Source organism: Podarcis raffonei, chromosome 6, assembly GCF_027172205.1.
Source record: "Podarcis raffonei isolate rPodRaf1 chromosome 6, rPodRaf1.pri, whole genome shotgun sequence".
Lineage (NCBI taxonomy): Eukaryota > Metazoa > Chordata > Lepidosauria > Squamata > Lacertidae > Podarcis > Podarcis raffonei.
In genome coordinates this window covers 46555651-46571903 of record NC_070607.1, presented here as the reverse complement: position 1 = coordinate 46571903, position 16253 = coordinate 46555651, and the positions used below count along the sequence as shown (strand labels likewise).

The 16253-nt window shown below is 46.2% G+C and overlaps 1 protein-coding gene across 1 annotated transcript; it reads left to right on the top strand.

The window, feature by feature from the left end:
* Positions 1–3612: 3612 nt before the first annotated feature.
* Positions 3613–5666, top strand: FOXE3 (forkhead box E3). The gene has a single exon (XM_053392510.1). It carries the CDS (start codon positions 3715–3717, stop codon positions 5002–5004), a length of 1290 nt encoding a protein of 429 aa, XP_053248485.1. The 5' UTR covers positions 3613–3714; the 3' UTR covers positions 5005–5666.
* Positions 5667–16253: the final 10587 nt, after the last annotated feature.

Here is a 16253-nt window from a genome sequence, read left to right as displayed (position 1 = left end):
CTCCAATCCACAATCGCCCCGATCAATGTGGGGACTGCCGCTCAGGTCGAAGTCTTGTTTCTCATTGGAGCAGCAGTTTAGGGACCTGCGCATCCGAAACCCGCTCAAAGGCACCCTTGCATTACAGAGGAACCTTGCACATTGGGTTCCATGGGGCTTTCTCTAGTAGGATTGCAGCTACAGTCTAGGATTGGAGACCCCGAGCAGCAAATTACGCTCCGGAGAGTCATTTCAGTTGAAATCCGCGGTGTTTTACTTCTGAAAGGAACGTGTTTAGTGTGGTGTGGCAGGTTTAAGCTCGCCTGGTGGCGGCGGTTCTCTTCTCCAGAGCAGTGAAATGACCATCACTTACCTCCCCCGACCCGGAACTAACTTAGTAAACAGTTCCCGAATAATTTCAGTTTTGCACCGTGCAGGGTATCTCTGTGTTTCCTAACTAAGCACCCTCGTTTGCAAAAAGTTAAAAACAAAAGTAAACCAGCATTAAAGAAGCAGTGGGAGGTGTTTTGAACGCTTTGAGAAAAGGTAGCTAAGCAGGTGCGTAGGTAGATGATTTATTTTATTATTTATTGCATTCGTATCCCACCTTTTTCTCCAAGGAGCTCTTCTCCCCCTCCTCATTTAATCCCCGCAACACCCCTGCGAGGTCGGTTAAACTAAGAGGCAGGGACTGGCCCAAGGAGGAATGGAGATTTGAACCCTCCTCTCTCAAGTCCTAGTCGGACACACTAACTACTAGACTTAACCTGCAGCAATATGTTGCAGCGCAGCTGTGCGAAGTGTTTCTGTTCTGGATTCTAACTAGCCAGCCAAGCCCGTTTTCGGGGGTACTATTGCGCGTGGACTATTTCGATGTTGATGTTGAACTCGGGGGTTCCCTGCTGACACCCCCCCACCCGCCTCTTGTTTCTCCGCGGTCTCGTGTTGGCTATAATACTGGCTGTTCGCGCTTCGCAGAGGAGCTGGCTGTTACCTATTCCGCCCCTTAAAGCTGCTATCCTATGGGATTCCAGCGGTTGCAAATGGCGTTCTCCTCGATTCGCACTACAAGTTTGCGTTGCAAATGAGAAGTCGCATTGCTCTCGAACGCTTGTCCACAGAATTTACAACCTCGGTGTGTAAGCAGCTAGGAAGCTCGCCTGAGAAAATCTCTTTGATCTGAAGGGGAACTGCGCACCTCTGGACAGCTCCCAATTGAATTGAGCAGCGCTGAAGTAGGGAAACCTCCAGTGGGTCGTAAAACAGAATCTGCGCAGCTCTATGGCACGCAGGTATCTACAAGGCGAATCCACTGGAATTGACTGCGCAGTCCTAGAATAAGTCACCTGCTGAATCAAATGGGGCTTAAATCCCAGAGAAGTGGCTCTCTGATTGCAGCCTTGTGCTATTACAAATAGGTCTAGGATGGCCATTTTAGCATACTTCCTTGCAAGAAAGCCCCGCTGGGTGAGGGGGGGGGAGGAGAAGTGGGGCTTGGTTTCGAGCGCACAAGGTCGGGATTGGACTATTCACAGAACCGTCCAATCCTAAACGAATCGCTGAGAAGACCGAGATGTACTTCCAACAGGCACCGAGATACCGCTGTGAATTTAGGACTATTAAGTCAATTCTAGTTAGAGAATTTTAGACATATGTACATCAGTTTTGTGATATTTGATTTGGTACGGACAATTTTGGGAAACTTAAGAGGGCAGGAGAGACTAGACAAAGACCAAGCAATGGTTCCCTATAGATAAAAAATTGAAAGCAGCCTCCGTTGGCCCACGGGAGCGGGCTGGACGCGGGGAGCGCTGGCGGGCCCAGATCAGAGGTGCCAACTTGAATAAAATATTGTGGGAGCCCAGGTAAGCCCCGCTCCGCATAACCGATCACATAACGCGGTGCACACACACCATTTGAATGGGAATGCCCATCAATTTTGGGGGGCTCGGCCCCCTCAAATATTTTATTGTGGGGGCGGAAACCCCCACGGCCCCTATGAGTTGGCTCTTATGACCTAGATCCACATTAGGCCAACACCCATATCGGGACCAGCTAAGATGTTACATAATAGCGAGCAAGATACTGAGTACGTTAGAGCATGAGGATGCATGTTAAAACCGGGCGGGTGATGGAGTGGATTGGAAACGAAGCTGATAGTAGATAATGATCTCCAACCAGTTCAAACAAACCAGTTCAAATAAGCAGGAAAGTCGAGTCCAGTTTTGATGCGGTGAAAACACAGCTACTGACTGATGCCCCCAACCCTCTCCTTTCGCCATATGAAGGGGCAAAAAGAGGAAGGCGTGCCTTGAATTCACGGAATACCCTACACTACAGCCAGGTGTATCATGTACTTGCTAACTGAGGACATCAGATGGGGAGGACTTGGGTCGGAAGGAGGAAGCTCCTGCCTAAATGTGTAGCACTGAGAAAACGAGCACACCCCTGCTGTACTCGCAAAGGAAAACGAAGCCCACGAATGGCATAAGGGAACTTTGAAAACGTGTTCATAATCCAACACAATAGGAAAAAATAAAATCGCGGTTTTCCTTTGCCTATTTTCCTCCACGCCCCTCCCGTATCCTGAATCCCCTTGACAAGCCTGTCGAGTTGAATACATTCTGTTTTCGTTTTAAGGAGGATCTCCGTCCCTTGATCTAGGAGTTAGAGGGTGTGCTAAGTAATTTGGAGACAGCTGGAACATCTCCGTGTGTTGCTTAAGAAAAGCTTATCATAATTAATGTCACCCTTTCCCATCTCATCCTTCAAACATTTCTGGCGTGTGTGAGAGAGGTCCGTATGTACATCGCAAAAGAATGATATACGCGCTCTAATTGAATGTGTGGACGAGAAGAACCAGAACTCCCCTGGCAACCGGCTCTCATACAAAAGCGAATCCAACCGAATCCCATGAGATTTGTTTCTGCCCATTGGCATTATTCACCAAGAAGTTCTCCTGCGCAAATCTCAATGGGAACTGTGCCAGCCCCCCTCCCCTTCCGCAACTTCCATTCTTTTAACTGAAGCATCAGCTGAAGGACTTGCCGGCCGAGTCTACGCGTCTGTCTTCCTACATCCCGTTGGCTAAATCATCTGCAAAGCACACTTCCTTCCAAGTAAATTCTCTTGACGCGCAGGGACAGTCTTGCCCTTAGGAGCCAGTTGCTGTTCCGGAGTCGCCACGGGGAATTCCCAGTAGTTCTTCGACGTATCAGCCCGTCTCCAAGCCGAAAAGGAGACGGTGCGGTCCGCAAACGTCTTACTGAAAAGAAATCCCCTCGTCGTAGTTGCTATGCTTACTTTCCAGCCATGCTTACTTGCAGTAAAAGTCCCCTTGAACGTGGTGCGACGCACTTCTGAGTTAGCACGCATAGGATCGCGCTACACCATGGGCTGGAAACGAAATCCTCCTTTACCTCCTCTCTACCTGGTGCAGACGAAGAAAGGAACCCCAGTTTAGTTTTTCACATACGAAATGCTGGCACTGGCTTGTGGAACGCTGTTTTCTGACAGCTGTGTGTGTGTGAGAGAGAGAGGGGGGGGGAGAGAGAATGCATGCGAGTGAGGAGGGGGAGCGTTCAGGTGGGTGGGCAATAGCCGAGCCATTGAGGGGCTCGCACCAGGGTGGCGCCAGGCCTGATCTATATAAAGCAGGTCGCCCGTCCAATACCTGGTCCCCGAGGGAGCTGTGCTGTTTCATCTGCCTTTCCCTCCCGGGAGCTTCCCTTGTATATGAACCTGGCCGGCTTCTCCTTTTTCTCGGGTATATGCACCATGACAGCGGACTCCCTCCACTCGCCTAGTCAGGGGGCTAGCCCGGGCTCCCCCACTTTGCAGAGGGCCTCCCCGTCGGGCTGCAAAGTGGAACCGCTCCTCATCAAAGCGGAGCCCAGAGGCAGCCCGGCAGAGAGACCAGCGGAGCAGCCGGTGGAGGAGCAGCCACCTGGCCCCGGCGCAGGTGGTGGTGCGGGAGGCGGCGGCGGCCGTCGGAGGAAGCGCCCGGTGCAGCGCGGCAAGCCGCCGTATTCCTACATCGCGCTGATCGCCATGGCCATCGCCAACGCGCCCGATCGGCGGCTGACGCTGGGCGGCATCTACAAGTTCATCACGGAGCGCTTCCCTTTCTACCGGGAGAACCCCAAGAAGTGGCAGAACTCCATCCGCCACAACCTGACCCTCAACGACTGCTTCGTCAAGATCCCCCGCGAGCCGGGCCACCCGGGCAAGGGCAACTACTGGACGCTGGACCCGGCCGCCGAGGACATGTTCGACAACGGCTCCTTCCTCCGGCGCAGGAAGCGCTTCAAGCGCACCGACCTCACCACCTACCCGGGCTACGTGCACAGCGCCAGCGCCTTCACCCCCAACCCGGGCCCCGTGGCCCGAGCGGGGCCCGGCTGCGGAGGCTCCGGAGGCGCCTCTTACCCGGGCGGCGGGGGCGCCCTCTACTCCCCCGGCGGCGGCGCCGCCTACAGCGCGCAGCTGCCCGGCCTTCCGCAGTACCCGGGGGCGCCCCCGGCGCTGCCGCCGCGGATGTTCAGCATCGACAGCCTCATTAGCTCCCAGCAGCAGCAGCAAGCAGCCGCGGCGGCGGCCCTGCAAGGCTCCCCGGTGGGGCCCGAGCTGGCTCACCACCCCTTGGGCCTCAACGGCGCCGGGGACCTGGGCAGCTGCCCCGGGAGCAACGCCGAGGCCTGCTTCCAGACGCAGCAGGTCAGCCCCGGCTTCCTGGGCCGGCAGCCCCCGGCCATGGCCTACCCGTACTCGACCTCGCCGCCCGCCCACCTGGCCTTGCCGCCCGGCGCCTATTCGCCTCCCAGCGCGCAGCTCTACGGCGCCCCCAACAGGCTGGCCCTGCAGCCCGGGCGGCCCGCCCCCTCTTCTTGCGCCGACCACGCCGAGCAGCTGTTGGGCCTGGCGGCCTCGCAGCTCAACGGGCTCGGGCAGTTCGGAGGCGCCGCAAACAACAACTCATACATGAGGCAGCCCAATTTCCACTCCGGCTTGGAAAGGTACTTGTGAAGCCGAGGTGGGAAGCCGGCCTTGGCTGGGCAGGCGGGCAAAGCCATAACGTGAATCGCCTAGGACATTTTAAGAATCGGCACGTGGGAAGGGAGCTGCGCGCCTGGTACTTGAATGGAACTCTGGTCGGCGTGACCTGCTCGCGTGTGCCCCTGAATTGCGAGGAAGCCCACGGCGGGGGCGCCCATAGCAACGTCTGAACGGCATCCGCGTGGTTTGGAACCCGTGGAAACTCTACACGTGAAGCATGCCGGCAGCACAAGGGAAGGAGCTACCCAGCGCCTCCCCACCCCACGTGTCCAAAGGAACATGCGGTGGGGCATCCCCATACAAAAAGTGAGGACTGCCACAGGTCTTTTGAGAATATTGTACACATGTAACATATTTTCCCCTCCTCCAATAGGATCATGGATTTGCAATTTAGGACTTTTACATAGAGACTCTCTGCCTGTAACAGCCGCTTGAGAGGCACAGAGCCCCTCATGAATAGACATTCTGGGTGTTGCCCAGTGCGCTGGAAAATGTGCTGCAACATTGAGCAGTGAGCTTGAAGATCCAAGTCTTGCAGTTTGGCTAGTCCAACAGAATAGGAGATACTGAACAGTGTTTTGCTTTTTCTTTTTAAATGATGTGTTGATTGGCCCAATAAGTTGTGATTTATTTATTTTCCCATGTTCTGCAGAGGTTTGCAATTGTGCCATTTCCAGGTCACAGGCAAGAACAACTTTTTTCCCACAGGGGCAGCCGAGTCATGAGACAGAATTAAGGTCCCACCTCTTCAGGTGGCACTTTTGACCTGCAGTTTAGAGATGGCAGGTTAGAGGAACTTGCCATCTGCTAGTTCAGCCTTCTGCAGCCAGGATAGGGAGGAGGAGATAGAGAGAAGGCAGCTGATCAGGGCTGGCTTAGGTTAGCCTCTTTGATTTGGCACTAAGATTGGCCCTTTCTTGCCATTGTTTCTGCTGAGGGAAGTGCTGAGGTGGCATTCCTGCTGTCTGCCCTCAAAAGTACTTGTTCTGACAGGTTTTACAGAGCTTTCCTCCTTGTGGGCTCTGTTCTGACATTCTCAGTCCTTTATGTAAGAGAATGGCAGAGGACATGCTTTGCAAGCAAAAAGTCCCAGTTAGGGCAGGAATGAACCCTGTCAAATTCTGGAGAGCTGCTGCCATTCAGTGCAGACAGTACTGAGCTAAATGGACCAGAGATTTGATTCCCACGTTTAGCAGCTGCCTGTGGTTTCTAAGATCACCCAGGAAGCTTTGTGGCTGAGCTTGTATTTTTTTTTTTTTTTACCTTTTGCACCAGTGATGGGGAACCAGTGACTCTCCAGGTGTCATTGGGCACCAGCTCCCATCAGCCCTTGCCATCCTGGCCATTGTAGTCCAATAACAACTGGAGGGTGGCAGCTTCCCCACCCTTGTCAGATAGATAGGATTCCATTATACCCACACAATAACTGGTGTGAGATAAAGTTAGGCTGAGAGATGGTGACTGACTGAATGTTACCTGGTGAGCTGAGTGATGCTTTGATCCCAGGTTTCCTCCAGTCAACTACAATGCTATATTTTCTAAACACTGCACTGTCTTGGAGATGCTAAGAATGCCAGTAGTAATTTGCTGGTATGTAGCACCTTACTCGGTTTTACGGACCGCCTAGTGGCGCAGCAATAAAACTGCTAGCACATTTGCAAAGCTAAGTCCGGTATGGTTTCAGATTGGATGATGACATTCCTGCATTGCAGGAGATTGGACAAGATGACCCTTAGAGTCCTTCCAGCTCTACAATTATATGATTGTATGTTACTTTATTCTAGCAGTGAATAATTGCACTTGACAAACAGCTGCCTAGTTTTCAAAGCCGGCAAATTTTACACAACAGGTTGGGCCAACGACATAACATTTTTACTTCCTGTGTGTCTCATTATCACTGCGTAGGCAGTGTCTAGTACATTTCAAATGTATAACAGTTCAATTTTTTACCATACATTATGTATGAAAGTGGTTTGCTTTCCCCGTCAGTAATGTTTCATAACGTGCAGGTAATGGACAATCGTCATCGTGCCGCACGATGCTTGTATTATGCAGTGTTGCTCGCTGGGCTACTGTATCATATTACAACACCAACATATGCTGCATATGAAATGTACAGTGTATATAGTGCATATTGCATATATAGCATTAGCATAGTTTGTAGTGCATATTGCATAATGAACAAGAATGCCTTCGGAATAATGCACGGTAGTGCTTTGCATGTATGATGCATTTAAATATCCCAGGATGTGGGATTTCTTGATAACCTATAACCAAATATCTCAGTTCATAACTTAGTTAAGTGTATTTTTATTTAAGCATATTTAGATGCAGTCATAAAAATGTGTCATTTAAAAAGTCAGTTTCATTTAAATAATTAGGATACTATTGATTCCACTGATTTCAGTCAAAGATTGCAAATATATTTGGGATCAAAGCCTTTATTGATTTAAATCTGAACTCTTAAATGGACTGTTGATTCATTGGTGATGCTTAAAGAATTAGTAGCATTAAGTATTTCAATATTAATATTTAATACATTTAAAGCCTAGTTCTCATTGAGATGATAAACCTTTATCTCGTCCGTTCCACATCATACTGCTGGTGAGGTCTCATATGATGCAACCATGTACCATAAATCAGTCAATCCCTGTACATAGGAAGGTGGCATGTTTAGAAGAAGGCAAGGTTAGGACCCTTCTTCCCTGACACATATTTTGTTTTGTACGGAGAAGCATTCCTTACCTGCAGTAGGGGTATGTTCTAGGCACAGGTTTAACACTTCAGTGACAATTAGTCCTGCTTATTAAATTAAGCAATTCTTTTTGTAAGTAGGAGAAATTTATATTTTTCTAACTTAGGAAAAAAATTAAATACTCATTTTAGACATGTTTAAGTGTGCTGGTCCTGTTTTGAATATGCCTCTTGAATAGACGATTTATTATTTAAAAGGAAAAGAAAGGAAGAACAATTCTTAAGCTTTTCAAATCTTGTTTGTGACATGAGCTTTACCTGTGTGTTTTTGCTCCCATATTTATCAACAGGGGAGTCACTTAGCTTCTTAGTCTTCCTTTGAAGTACATGGACCCTGGTAACAGGGGAGTTTTTGCATGATCAGGGGTGGCAGGTCATAAGGAAGCATTTGCACATGATAGTATACATGCAGAGCTTCCTGCACTACAAGGGGCCCTGTGGTTTGTGCAAAGGCTGGGAGGCAAGGAGTACGCACGCTGATGCACAGTACAGCAGAGCTATCCAAACCGTGTGTCGCGACATGTTAGTGTGTTGCCGTGTTGAACAAACACTCCCCATACTCTTCCAATGGCTGGAAAGGGGTCACTTTAACTTCTGGTTTGCTACTAAAACTGAATTACTGTGTTGCGATATGATGCTTGTCTAAAAAGTTTGTCACCCACGTGAAAAGTTTGGAAAGCTCTACAGTAGAGTCTCATTGATAGTTATGGATAATTAAGCGTGTGCTTAGCTTTCTCCCATTGAAATCATTGAGTTTTAAGCATTGTTTTTTTTTTAATCATGTCCCATGTCTTGTATGTCAAATCAGTGAGTGGTCTCAGTTAAGGGAAAAAGAAATATTAAGTACTTCACTGTTTCATTTGTTGAGATGATCTAAAAGGCAGTTGTGTCCAGCAGCCTTATTTGGGCTTATTCAGAAAGTTCTGCACTTGGAAGGCTATGCTTGGAAGATCCAGCTAGAGTAGTCTAAGCTACAATTGCTTCTGCAACACAGCAACCCTGTCCTGTTACACCAAGTCTTGCACTCTGTTTTATATAGAGTTGCAATCTGGCAAAGGTTTTGAGGTTAATTGCTTGATTTAGTACACATTTATGTGTCTGACTGAGTTCCACAGGACAAGCAAGTTTGCAGTGACAGCCTGAGGGCAAGTATTGCTAAATTCTGAGGAAATAGGCATGGCACAGGGCTGTCCATAATCTGTCTTTTTTATTTAATTCCCCCAATCCATAATTGGGTAAAATAATTTTGGCAAAAGATGTAAATAAATAATTGCCAGCTCAATCCTATATATTACTACTCAGAAGTTAGCCCTTTGAATTCAGAGTGGTGCTTTCGCCCATGGAAATGGGTTTAGGATTGCCGCCTCAGTGAAATTGCAATACTTGGATACAGAATTTTCACATCCATTAATTTCAGTGCATCAAAATTCCCCTATAGTGTATCCCCTTCAGTTGATAGTGGATCGCGTGACCTGTCAGCAAGGTGTGATCCTTCCTTCCTGTGCCTTGAAAAGTATTGAAAGGAAGAGCCAAATGTATGGTCAGATCAAAAGGATTGTCAATGGAGCACAAATCTGGACTTCTGTCAATTGTTCTGGAAGCTTTTTGGCTTTTGTTTTGCATTTTGAAATAGTGGAGCATAGCATATGCAGGGCTGGGGTGCCCTGGAATGTTAGGCTCCTGTTAGAAAGCAATAGTGCATGCTTTCTTTTTTTGAAACAGATTATTTATAATTTTCATTTTACAAGAAAAAGCAAAAAACTTAAAAATCAAGTCTTATGTTTACAGTATAATATTTTTACTGCGTTTCTAAACTATATAGTGCATGCTTTTTGCTTCTGTGAATGCATGACAGCATGTGCATCTTGATCAGAAGAGTCCTCCTTCAGTCCTTGGTTACTCATCTTGGTCCAGACTTGCTTACTCCTCTAGCCAGTGGGATTGTGTGAAGATCTAAGTGGGAAGCAGTTGCCCACTTACTTCCCTTTAAGAGTCATTAGCCTGAGCAAACTGTAGCATTGTTGTAATGGTTTAAACATATGGGAGGAAGATAAGTCAGAATAGTAACTTTCGTTTCTTCATTTTTGACCTGTTGCTGTTGGGAGAACAGATGAGCTTTTTCACCTAAGGAAAATGACCAGAAGGTTAGCATATCCAGCAGCAAATTTTAATCTTTAGCAGGGCTCCTTTGTCTCTAACTCAGATAAATATACATTTATGACATTTTGGGAGACTGTGATGCATTTGATATGGTTCTCGCTAGGCAGTGTCATTAAGACCAGTGAAACGTACCTATCTCTGTCTTTGGGAAATGGTGCTTGAGCTATTCAAGCCTTTTTCAGTTCTCTGGCAGTCAGAAGAGAGCTTGATCTGCCTGGGAAACTTCTCAGAAGACTCTTGAAGATCTCTGTAGTCTTTGGTTTCCGTTGAAGTGTGCCTGGAGCCAGCAGGGCTCTGGTTGTCTGAAGAGGTGCATTATCACTCTCTGGTGTTTTTTAGCTGGCTCCTCCTTTGCGCACTTAAAGTTGTCTTCATAGGCTCTTAACATTTTCAAGCATAGCCTGATGTGGAATGTTGCAGCATTTATTTTCCAAAGCTTCACTTAGCCCTGATGTCTGTAGTACTATCTATCTACCCACCTGCACACACACACACACACACACACACACACACACACACACACACATATACACACAGTGTAGAAACTCAGATATACAGTGGTACCTTGGGTTAAGTAGTTAATTCGTTCCGGAGGTCCATTCTTAACCTGAAACTGTTCTTAACCTGAAGCACCACTTTAGCTAATGGGGCCTCATGCTGCCGCTACACCACCAGAGCACGATTTCTGTTCTCATCCTGAAGCAAAGTTCTTAACCTGAAGCACTATTTCTGGGTTAGCGGAGTCTGTAACCTGAAGCGTATGTAACCTGAAGGGTATGTAACCCGAGGTACCACTGTATAAGTTAGGCACCAAATGAGCACCTTAAACCTAGGTTACAGTTGCCACTATGGAATGTCTATTCTATTTGCTAGGGAATTTAACTAGATGACCCTTGGGGTCCCTCTCAACACCACAATTCTATGATTCTATGATCTCAACTACATTGCTTGGCCGTAGCTTGCTCTTGCAACAAATCACTTGTCTCAGTAGCCAAGAAGGAGAAATACATACAGTGGAATTGGAAATGCCATTAACAATGGACTAAGGCAGATGTTTTTTAACTGTGGTTGCCAACCTGAGGTTCAGAAATCTCCACATAGTCGCAACTGGACCTGCGCCAGTAGCAAAATGCATCTGGGGAATTTCAAACACCATATACATACATATAAAGGTAAAGGTAAAGGACCCCTGACAGTTAAGTCCAGTCACATACGACTCTGGGGTTGCGGCACTCATCTCGCTTTATGGCCAAGGGAGCTGGCGATTGTCCGCAGACAGTTTTTCTGGGTCATGTGGCCAGCATGACTAAGCCACTTCTGGCACAACGGAACACCGAAACCAGAGCAGCACACGGAAACGGTGTTTACCTTCCTGCCAGAGCGGTATTTATTTATCTACTTGCACTTTTGGCATGCTTTCAAACTGCTAGGTGGACAGGAGCTGGGACTGAGCAATGGGAGCTCGCCCCGCACAGGGATTTGAACCGCTGACCTTCTGATCGGCAAGCCCAAGAGGCTCTGTGGTTTAGACCACAGTGCCACCTGCCTTTTGGATTTGGTTTTGGGTGTGTGTGTGTGTGTGTGTGCGTGCGCGCGCGCGCGCACACACACACACACACACACACACACACACACACATACACATCCAAAACCAACATAGTAACCAGGACCCTTATTGGCAATATGTTACTGCTTCTTAAACCGTTCTTACCACAGAGATCAACAAGCTAAGACTGAAGTTCACAAAGCACTTAATTGTCGTATTCATACTTAATCAATGGAGTTTATCTTGTTTCAATGTAAATGCTTTTATTTAAATCATTTCGGGATTGCCAGCTTTCACATCTGCACAACAGACATCACCACTGGAATCTGGCTGGGGATAATTAAGGAGCTGATGAAATAAAGAATTTAGTGGGTGCCTCCTATTTACTTGGTTCTGTTCACAATCTGAGTGCATTCAGAAACATCCAGCGCATCCGCCAGGAATGAAGCTAATCCAAACCGATTAAAAATAATAAAGAGATATATGCCATGCTGAATTCAGAGGACCTGTGAAAAAGACTCAGGATGAGAGCTGAAGTGGGAGAAGTTGTAAGTTTTCCCGCACAACCAGGAGGTGAGCAATATGGTAATACATATTTTGGGTGGCCTTCTTAAACTCCTGTGGGGAGTTCCTTCATGATTATCTTAATGTATCACAACTAGTCTTTTAAGCTTTCGTTTCAAAAGCTTGTTTATAGCTGGGATGAATCAAGCAAATGAGTTGGATTAAAGTGTCGTGAGGGGCATAAGCCTAGCAGGGCCAAAGTGGATTTAGGTTGAGGGGAAGTTTATGTTTGCCTTGCCAGTAGAGTAAAACTATGCTTCTCCAGGTAGGTGGACCTCCAGCATAAGCGATTATTGTTAAGAAGAAAAGGCAAATTATAAATAGTTTGCCTTCCTTTGCTTAGTAAAAGGAAGGTGATGTAGCCTGTTTTAACTAATGGTATACTTACGGAGGACTGAATTGAGCTTTCATCATAAGAGGCAACAGCAAATTACCTAAAGACTTTCTGTTCCTGATGGGCAATGAGAAATGTATATATTAGGTGTAGCTAAAAGTGAAGACGTAGAAGAACAAAACAGAAAGAGGACCAGATGTTGCCCCAGATGCCATTACTAACAGGTTGCAGTTCACCTGCAGTATCTAGTTGCTGCAAGATATGACCTTCCAAAAGTTCTGAGGAGTTTTAATGAGGTTCCATTGGAGAGCTCTTCAAGCAGATATGTAATGGAGCAAATTTATCCTCTGCTGAATGAGTACATAGAAAGTGAGTCAGTTCATCCCGACGTTTTGGTGCAGATACATGGGACGTCTCTCCTGATTATGCTGGAAATTTCTAGCAATATGAACAGAAACTAACACAATGTATGGTGGCTTAATGTGAATGTATGTTAGAACAATTTGGTTCTAGTTCAGGGATGTATTTTATGAGCAGCTTCATCTAGTACACACACAAAAGGCGTGTGCAGCTAGCAGGAGCATCATCATCATCTTGTGGGGAGCTTTAATATATGGTGCTTTGGAGATGCTGGGTGTTTTGTCAAGTACTGAAAGACCTAGGCACTTGTCATGGGGAGAGGCTGAGTACCAGGTGGTCAATGAAAGGTGAGAAAATAGTGGGATAAAGAAGGGAGGAGGTTTCCCAATCTATGCGTATTTTCAAAAGTATCAGTGGCTGCTCAAAAGTATGCAGCTACTAGTTGTATCACTAATGATTTTGGCAAAAAATAATATCCCCTTTACAGTCTGGTTCTTCTGTAACTGATCTATGTGTTTGAGCATGATTTGCTCCTCATCTGTGTATTGATAAGCACAAATTGTGCAATTATATGTATTTCTACTCTTTGTACTTGTTAATAATTCCTTGGTGACAATATATGTAAAGACCTAAATTCATCTCTTTCCAGGGGCATCTAGACGGGAGAAGAGTTTAATCTAGGGATGAGCAAATCCATTCTCTCGGTTTCTCATTTTTCCAATCTTAAATTCAGTTCTCCACATTTCTGCAGTCATTTGCAATTGTGTGTGCACTTTTTAAAAAGCAAAGAACCCTCATGAAAATTTGTCCGCCTTTTAATGTGGCCTTCTTCTAATACACATTTTTCTATGCAGTTTTGACTAGTGCAAGCAGTTTCCCATAATATACTGTAATGCATTTTTGTAAGTTATTTAGTCATTTTTCTGCATTTTTATAAACAAGGATGGTTGGAGAATGGCATCTCAGAATTCTGATACATTTGAATTATCAGATTTCTACTGCATCCCTGGCTGCATCTGCTTTTCCAAAGTGCAAGCTCAAAAATGAATTACAGGACTTGCCTGTCTTCTCTCTCTCTGCTCCTCACCGACCCAACCCTTCCCATTCTAAATGCTCAAGTAATATGAAGGAAGATGTGTACTGAAAGGTTAACTGCTTTAAAAGGCGGGTGTTGAGGCCAAACAGCTCAAGTGCAACCCCTGCTGTTGTGTAGCAAAGTGGCAATTAAGATGCAGTTTTGCGTTATCTCTGCCCATAGATCCAGGTATTTTGAAGGTATATCCATCTTATTTCATAAACTTTGGGCATGGATGGATTTCTTCCAACAAGGATTAATTTTTATTGTTACCCTGAGAAAAGTATTCACACACATGTGTGAAAAGAGAAATTAACACAGTACGACTGCATTTGGACAAAACCCCAAACACTTCATTTCCTCAAAAATATTTACATTCTGCCTTTAATCAAAAGATCCCAATGTGATCTAAAATGCAATGTTAGTGGAGAAATAAGTTCTTTCTTGTCACCACCATCAAGGAAGATGAACTCTGGCCCACATTTAGTTGGACTAGTTTTCTTTCATTGTCACTCTTAGTGTTATTCTGTGAATGGTAAACCCAAATTAATCTGTGGACTTAATATAGAATCAGGGGTGCTCGCTGCCACTTAAATGAGAGATCAGTTCAGGGATGAAGACAGTTGCCCTTGGAAGACTGGGCTAAAGGTAGTCCAAACCTCTATGCTAGGTCTTACAGGGGGAGCACTGAAAGGATGATTGCTAAAATTTCTCCTGTGAATGAAGAAAGTTGAAGTTTAATCTAGTCACATCTCTTCCATCCCCAACACATTTTCAAGGCAGAGTCCTGGCTTTTGACCAATAGCAGCCTTCCAACTTGGTGCCCTCCAGTTGCTTTGGAATACAAATCCCATAAGCCTCAGCCAGTGCAGCCATTTTGGCTGGGGCTCATAGGAATCGTAGTCCAAAACATAGGAGGGCACCAGATTGGTAAAGGATGGCCTGTAGTATCAGACAACCGGCATGTGGCAATTCAGGTGATAATGGCCTGTGAACCTCAATGCCAGACCTGCTAATGACCTGTACATTCCTGTTTATGTACCCTCATGATTGTTGGGGAAAATTCAAATCTGGTAAAGCAAAGTTTTCCGGTTCCGAAGAAACAGTCCAGCCAGCCTTCATAGGCCAGTTTTGGAATTATGTTTGGGATATTGAGTTCCTCTAATTTTTGTTGCTGAATGTGGATGGATGCCCATGGATTGTTCTGATGTGGACTCTATAGGGTTGCTATTCCTTCTTGCATAAAGCACTGGAATGGCTGCGTATGCCGAAGACACATGAACCACCTGGAGTCTGGGAGCCTAAGCCTGCTGCCTAATTTGATGGTGTGGCTGTGGATAGATGAGCCAATGAAGCTGCTTAAAGATGGAGTTACAACAAAGTAAAATGATGGTGCTAAGCACACATCATAGAATTGTAGAGTTGGAAGGGACCACAAGAGTCATCTGGTCCAATCCTCTGCAATGCAGGGATCTTTTGCCCAACATGGGGCTGGAACCCACAACCCTGATATCAAGAGTCTCGTGCTCTACTGACTGAGCTACTATCTCTCAGTGGGAGCATGGTTTTTGGAAATCAACGGCATGAATACATTGAATGTTCCTCGCTCTGACATTTCCCCCCTCCCACAATGTTTAAGCCACAAAGGGTTACATGGAAGTTGGCTCTGACTCTGGGCCCAATGAAGTGTGTCGCACTGGAGCCAGCTACATGTTCCGCACCATTACCCCCATTATTCCCTTCGTTTCACACCCTGATCCATTGTTTGCAATGAAACTGTACCAGAGACATGGAAAATTACACTTTTGCACACCCCACATTTTGTACTGGAACGCGTGGAAGTTTTGGAGCAATATGCCAGCTCATCTTTTTGCTGGTCCCAAGAGCCTCAGGTAACGTCTTAAGCTCAAAGAACTGAAAACGAGCGTGCTATGTGAACATGATTTGAACAGGCCATGTAGATCTGTCAGAAGTTGGGATGGGGAGAAGCAAGGGCAGAGAAATAACTCAGATTTCATTACTCTATTTATTAGCACCAATGGAGAAATTCCTTCCAATGCACATGGCGGCTTCAAAGGAGTGGTTTTTGTCAAGTCTGCAGCCAGGGAGGAAAGGGTTAAACTCTCTCTCCTTGTCTGATGTTAAGCATAAGAAGCTATGAGTCATGCTGGTCCACTAAGAGGGAGGAAAACAAAATCCGCAGGCAATACCTTTATGAGGACCAACCAAAATGTCACAAAAAGTGAGCAAGCTTTTGAGTTCTTCATATTGCTTCATTAACATCCAGGCTGCTGAAAACTGCAGAAATGGTAAGCTTGCTTGCCATTTCATGACATTTCAATTGGTTCTACCATAAAGGCACTGCCAGACTGTAGATGTTCGACATTTTATTATGTTTTTATATGTGTTGGAAGCCACCCAGAGTG